Genomic DNA, 7631 nt, shown 5'->3' with positions numbered 1-7631 from the left:
ACCGTCGTGGTATTAGAATTAGAAATGCGATTTATAATTCGAAATAAGAGGAGAGAAAAATCGAAACTTATTTTATAACGATATTTAATAAATGTGACGCAAAACCAAATATCTACGAAAAAATTGGAAAAATTCTATTCTCCAGAATTATTTCAGTACTTTTTATGTTCACGAAAAACATAATTGTGAGTTCACAAAATGAGCACATCGCACTGTTCGCAGCACAAAGGGGAGAATATGTAGTACATAAATACTTACACGATTCCTTTTTCCAACAATACGAATACGTTAAAGAAATCGGTAATCGTGGCTTTCCCACACCACACATTCTTGCGAATGTTACGATATTTTTCGATTTACAGGGCCAATTTTGTGTTTTGTTTTCGTAGTTTGTCATACTACAGTTCGTGGTAAATTACGACGATCGGGATTAAAAGGAGGAAAACGAAGCGAGAACTATGTTGGGGATAATATTGTACATATACAGTAGATACGTTCTAATAACAGAGTATTGTGACGATAAAGAATTCGGGTAGCAAAGTTTCTGACAAAGAAGGTTCTACCGTATTACAATTATCGCTATCGTTATCGTCCACTAGCACCGAATTAAAAATAAAGTTGATTTTTCGAATCGAATACTTCGTTCCGCGGAAAACGAATAATTAGGCTCTCCTTGTTGCGCGAACGACTTTATTTACGTTCGATGGATTTAGCGATGGCAAGAAAATTGTCAATTCTTGTTACTTGTTCAAAGATTACGCACAATATGTCCGATGATGTACAGTACTTACTTCGTTTTAACGTCTTCCTAGTTTCAACTAAAACAATCGTCATCGGATAGAGATTACAGAAGACCAAGAAACAACAAAAAAGTCGAAATCCGTAATACGACGTTCTTTAACGCCGCTAAAGATTCAATTTGACGTAAAAATTAAATTATTGCATTATCCGCTCAGTTTCGTCCAAGAATCAAGAAATTCCAGCACAGCGTCGCGCTGTATTCGGGTGCATCGAAAACTCCTCCCCCTTTCGAAATTAAAGTTCATCAGCGTGGCGGAAGTTCGCAGAGGGGCCAATTGAACCGAATTTGCGCGAGGAAATAACGACGGATAATTTCCGCGAGCTCGATGCATAAGTTAATGCTGTTGGCGCATCTCGTAAAAATGCATCTTCGAAGAAGAACGGTGGGGGTAGCGAGGGAGAAAATAGGCAGAGCCAGGGGTTCCGTCGGCCAATGGGAGGCCGGCGCGCAAGCCGTCGACCAATCTCGAATCGCGACGGAACGATGGTTGCCCGGTGGATCGGCAAGGTCGTATAAATTCTGGGTAAACTGGTTCGTCCTTTCAGTCGCGCGTTAGCACTTTTCGCAGAGATTCGGCCGCAGGAAGCGCAAGGACGTGCAACGATAGCCGGAAGTTCGCGGTGAAAGAGTAGTTCCGTTTACCGTGCGCGTATTTACGTGAAAAAAGAAAAGAAAGAAGACTTGTTCGGTGGAAAGAAACGAACGACTCAAAGGATCAGTGACTCAGTGGTGCACGAAAGACCAGTATCTCGAGTGAACGTATCGAGGGTAGAAAGTGAGCAGTATGCAGGGCTTTCAGAGAAACTTTGAGAACCAACAGAGGGATCAGAGGGAGGAAGAGACAATAGTGGTGGACCTCGTACCACCGCAGTATCAACTCAGTCCGCCGCATAGCCCGTCGCCAGGAAACATGCCGAAGACACCGGAAAAAGGTAAATTTTTTAAAATCGAATTTCTCTTAAGAAATTTACGGCATGTACGTTCTATTTTGCTGAAAAATTCGAAAGTCACGGTGCACGTAGACACGCATCGATGCGTTTATTATTCGTATCGGACAAGTATCGCGTGAAAGGGTCGTCCTCGAGGGATTAAGATTGGAAAGAATAGACTTTGGTCTCGAACGAGTTTCGAAGAACAATCGCTCCGCCTACGCGAAAGCACCGCAGGACACTCGCGTTCACAGAGAATACGCAGGCAATTATCCCGCGTCGAAAATTAGTTAGAGGGTTAATTACTCGAACGGTTAATCCAATTGATCGTGTTCGTTGTTGTCCCGGGACGATGTTCTCAGTGGTGTAGGTAGTTCTCGAGGTTCGAACGGAGCCCCGAGAGGGGCTATAGAAACTGCACGGAACGACCGTGAAGATAAATAAGTCCCGAGGAAATCGACCAATCCCTTCGTGGAAAAGCGGCCTCGCGGTTTATTGCGGTAATTATTTTACGGTCGCTCCCTGATTCCTGGGAGCTCGTTCCCGAAGATTCGTTTATTACCGAGGGATTTAGGAAATCGTCGATCGCGAATTTTCGCACGACACCTCTCTTGCTCACCCCTTGCCTTGGTCAATTCTTGAAAAACAAATATAACGGTTCGTTGTTTTTAAACGCGTATCGTTCAACACGGAATATCCGCGAACGAGTTTTTCTTTCGATCAGTGATCGATCGATCGTCATCGAATCAGAGGTTTACGTGTTCGGAAAATCGAGAAAAATTATGGTAAAGGGAGTCCAAGTGAGGTCCAGCGACCCATCTTTTCGATCATAAATCCGAACTAGCAAGCCCCAATGTTTTTAATAACCGACAACGTTCTTTTAACCGCGTTACTAAAACTCGTTAGACATAATTAACGAGAAATATGCTCGATTCGCAGAGACTTCGCCGTCGCATCAGCAACAGCAACAACCGTTGTCCTCGATGGACCCGAATATCAGAAGATACCGAACAGCTTTCACGAGGGAACAGCTCTCCCGATTGGAGAAAGAATTCCATCGGGAGAATTACGTAAGCAGACCGAGACGATGCGAATTGGCCGCGCAACTGCACCTGCCGGAATCCACGATCAAGGTGCGTAGAAACTTCTAACGACCGTACTGACCAATTAGGAAATCGTTTCATCCTTTCCGCGCGCCATCGCGACGGCTATTTATCGGGGATAAGCAAACGCTACGCGGTAAAGTTCGGTAAACAATGACCTCATCGTTCGACCCGCGCGTAGAAAAGTGTTCTATTAACACCTCGGTCTGTTTAATTAATGACAGTAATCGAGGAACAGATGGAAAAACCATGAACAGAATTTCGTTTTTCTTATAAAAGAAATTGGTATTCCCGTATCTTGACCGAGATGCAAAAATTGTTGCTTCGGAAGTTTTTTCAACCGCGCGGGACGAGTTCGTTTTTGCGTGGACCGCCATACTCGATCGACGATCATATCGTAGCACGCGGAGAAAGATAGGAGACGAGACTCGAGCGAGCAAACAGTCAATCACGAAAGGCAAACACAAGCTTCTCGGTCCTTGCTTCGCCTCGATCCCCTTGATCCTTTTCCCGTGACTTCTTAATATCTTTCGACCGCGACCGGTCGATCCGGTCGGAGGTGTTAATAACTTTAATTAGCGGTTTTCCCGAGCTACCTTTGACTTTAATGGATCCCTTAATTTCTCATCTCGCACGGCTTCGGAGTTACAATAGCTATAAAACGCTTACCGATGGAAATCGGATCGAGGTGTTAAACGACGGAAACGTTAGGCTTCGAACTCTTCGGAGTCTCGAAACGTGTACCCGGAATATCGCGAAACGCGTTTCAATCTTTCTTAATTTTCTTTCTTTACTTCTAACCCGTCCTTTTCCGTATACTTCGGTTACGGTTCCTTCGCGTTCAATTTCCTATTTTCTCTTCGTTTGCTACGCTTTCTTACCAGCCGTTTCGTCCATTTTTCCTCTTATTCCCTACTCCTCGTTCGGGGGGGATCGCACGACGCGTATTTTAGAGGTAAATCGTAATACCGAGGGACTGTTTATACGTTTAAATGACGATAACGTAGGGGATGGCGAACGAAATTTATAAAAATTTTCTTTTCTCCGCAAAGTACGAAATATAATCGCGTATTAACAGATTGCTTTGGAAATTAAAGAGAACTGTTCTCGATTCGATTATTGTTTCTTGTTCGAGTTCGAACCTTTTTGCGTTCCCGATTAAAATCGAGCACACGAACGTTCCATGAATAAGGATATGCAATTTGAAACGCGATTTCACAAATTTTATCTTTAAAGATAGCTTTCGTGAAACACATCACGAAAATCGTTGAACGATTATGCTTAAATTGTCCTCCCGATTTCTTCGATCGCATCCCTTGCTTTCGTCCGTACACTCTTTGAATATCTTTCTTTGGATTTCGTTTCTCAATGCGAGCTTTACTGTCATTTCTTGCATCAAATCGGCGCGTATCACGAAGAGATAGGTATACCGCATAGAGAATTATAAAATTAGAAAGCTTCGAAGAAAATGAATCTCTATATTAAATAGTTAAAAGTCAGCAGAAGTGATAAAAGAAAAATGTAAACGGTTTCTGAAATTTTCCTCGTCGATCGAGATGCGTCAATGATTTACACGTGTTCTTTAAATCTAGTCTTAATCTCGATCTTCTCTTTCTTTTCTCGAAGTAGAAAACTACTTTTTTCTTTTTCGAATCTTCTTACACCATTTGTCGTACAATCGCAGTCAGTTCGAACGGTATACACTCCTCGACATTATTATTCCACGTCGTCGAAAATCATCTCTCATACCAGGTTGTTCGATAAGTTTTGTCGTTCGATAAAACTTATCGAACAGAATAGTACTAGGTTGCTCGATAAATTTTGTCGTTCGATAAAACTTATTGAACTAATTATATTCAAGTTTTTATTTCCGTTCCCGAACACTCGTTTTCTCCTTGTTCTCTAGTAATTCTAGCTTCTAAAACGACAATTTTTAACGACCGTTCCGTTGAGCTAGCCATCGGTCTTCTTACTTCTTATTCTTTATCTTGGTTGTTGAAATCCATAACGAGTAGATACAATTAATCACGATCGTGAACTTTGCCAGATTTCTTTTTTTCCAAATTATGCCACGAGCCCAAAACGATTCATTTCGAGAATTTAAAAAAGTTGACCATCGAATGGTTCGAGATTTGTTTTTCCATCGAAATACGTTCAAATGGAATTTCGAGGTTCGTTTCTATTCTGTATTCGATTCAAGATATCGGTTGTCGAGCGTCCGAATAAAATTGTTTTGCATTCGGTAAATAATCCTCACGGGTAAAGATATTGTACTTATTCCGTGTCGCGTCGTTTCTTTCGATAGTCGTGTATGCTTGGTTCGCGATATAAAATCGATAAAACGTTATTCTTTCTGTCCATCTTTCGTTTACTCGGCTATCGATTATTCGAACGTGTGAATACTCGCGAGTATTCGACTGCGAAGAAAATAAGTAGAAATCGGTAAGATCGGTCAGTGGAACGCTTAAACATTTTAACCGGTGCTCCGAAAGAAAACGAAAAACTCCGATTGCGCTTGTTTGGTTAATTTTATCACGCTGCTACAGGTAGCTAGGGAATAATCGATTCCAAAGTCTCGGTATCGGCACCCTTGTTAGTAGCGTTGGAATTCCTGGCAATAATTTTGCAAATGTCTCGTTAAATTGCAGGTCTGGTTCCAAAATCGTCGTATGAAGGACAAACGTCAACGAATGGCGATAGCGTGGCCGTACGCCATGTACACGGATCCGACTCTCGCGGCGACTCTGTTGGCCGCGGCGACGGCCACGTTGCCGCCACCACCGTATCACGGTGCCCCCGGGTTACCGCCGGCGCACCTGGCGCCGAGTTATCCAGCCGCCGCGGCAGCGGCGTATTACGCGGCCAGGTACACACCGTATCCAGCGGCGGTGCCTACCACCAGCGCGTCGTCCCTTCATCGGCCTCATCCGCGCACGGCGGCCGCCTATCCGGCTCACCCTCATCTCCTGCAGCCTCACCCTTCGCTGCCGCCCCTTCACTTGCCAGGCCTGGGCGTTCCTACGGTCGGCAACACCGCCTTCCAGGTGAACAACCCACCCACGAGCGCGGCGGCCACCTACAGACCGACCTTGCTGCCCGAGCTAAGTCCGGTGCACTCGGACGCGTCGAGCGACTGCGACTGCGTCGGGACGCAGCCGCATCACCCGCACCAGAAAACCACCCCGCCACCCACTGCGCATCCCTCCGCGCAGATCAAACTGCCCTCGGGGATCAGCATCGCCGGTCTCCCGACCACCATTCAAACGATCGGGGCTTTTGAAAGCAAGACATCGTACAGCAGCATCGTCGCGACCCCCAGCGTGGTACAGGCGACCAAGATGGAGCCACCGAAGCTCTTCCAACCGTACAAGAACGATATCTCCGAGAGGGCGTAAAACTAGTGTGATTCAGAGTTTACTTGGAACGATCGATTGGAAAGAGTTCCCTGTTCGTTCCGTTCGAATTGTACATATCGTAGTCGATGTAAATTCTCGTATCTTCTCTGTTGTGTCGGATCTAAGTGTACATAGCGTAGACGAGTTGAACTAACAGATCGGTCCGATCGCGTATACGGAATTGTACAGAGTCCCTTGTAAAATAGTCATTCGTCGTATACGGTAATCGAACTGCCAAACGGGTCGGGACTAAAAATGCGCTTCGCGGTGTGTAAATACGTGGATCGGTTGCAAAGAACCTTGTACCTGTTAATAACGATAATGAAATCGCTGTGCGACATTTGTATAGAAGAGTCTGGACGTAAAGAGACGTCGACGCTTAAGTGTGATTAGAAAGTTAGCGCGTAGCGATGTACAGTAATCGAGTCTCGAGTTAATTTATTGTAGTCGTTACCTACGAATTCGTTGGTACCCGGCAAATTTCTTAGAGGTAATTTCGCAAACGTACGCACGAACGCGGCTACGAACATTTCGATTAGACTGTCGATATTTATGCTTAAGTACCTATGTGTCTACGTAAACAGATGCGAATATATGAAGAAGGAGAGGACAAATAAATATTATATATGAACCGTATACGATTTCTTACGATTATTGTTTCGTTAACGTCCACTCACATCGCTTATAGGCAGGTAGGAGAAAGTAACTATTTATTTACTTGCGTGTTCTTCTACTTGCAATTTCTCGCGAAAAGAATCTTTCAAGTTTTTCTTTCTTCGATTCTAATCCAACGCTTTCGACCCATTTTCTGCCTATTTCTTACGACCGAGTAAGAATCCTTTCGTCGATTACTATTTTATTATCTTTAATAATATCAGGGGAAATATAAGATTCTTAAACAGAAACTCGTTGCATTTTGTGCGCTAAAACATTTCAAATTACAAATTTGGCAATAATACAGACTTTTTTCTGGCTTTTTAAGTAACACGTAACGTTTTATTTAAATTTGCAAAGCCCTCCTCGCGATAAGATTAGTAACATCGTTGTTAAATTATAAACGCTTAAATTTGTATTACCACCGGATAAGGTACATGTATGTAGATAAAATATCTAACGTTGTAAATAACGAACATAAAACGTGCACGATGGTAAAATTTAAATAAATTCTTAACAGTTCTGCAAAGACGCGATCGCGCACCCATCGATGCGAAACTATATCGCAAGGGTTTCGACCCGATCGTTGCATTTATCTCTCCTTTTCTATCGATGTTGGTAATAGCTTCAACGGCCCTTTCTCCTAACGCGTATAGATTCACATAGGTAGCTACATACATATAACTCATTGATACAAGCAACTGGGTAAATTTCCTTATAGGGGGATGTACCTCTTACTACAACTAAA

General features: G+C 43.5%; 1 protein-coding gene across 1 annotated transcript; it reads left to right on the top strand.

Moving 5' to 3' along the window:
* Window positions 1–1586: 1586 nt before the first annotated feature.
* On the top strand, window positions 1587–6229 carry Eve (segmentation protein even-skipped). The gene is made up of 4 exons (XM_076316392.1): window positions 1587–1734; window positions 2576–2586; window positions 2691–2864; window positions 5483–6229. Exons 1-4 carry the CDS (start codon window positions 1587–1589, stop codon window positions 6227–6229), a joined length of 1080 nt encoding a protein of 359 aa, XP_076172507.1.
* Window positions 6230–7631: the final 1402 nt, after the last annotated feature.

This window comes from Ptiloglossa arizonensis, chromosome 7 (genome assembly GCF_051014685.1).
Source record: "Ptiloglossa arizonensis isolate GNS036 chromosome 7, iyPtiAriz1_principal, whole genome shotgun sequence".
NCBI lineage: Eukaryota > Metazoa > Arthropoda > Insecta > Hymenoptera > Colletidae > Ptiloglossa > Ptiloglossa arizonensis.
Note: the sequence above shows the minus strand (reverse complement) of the source record. Positions and strands in the feature narration are given on the sequence as shown.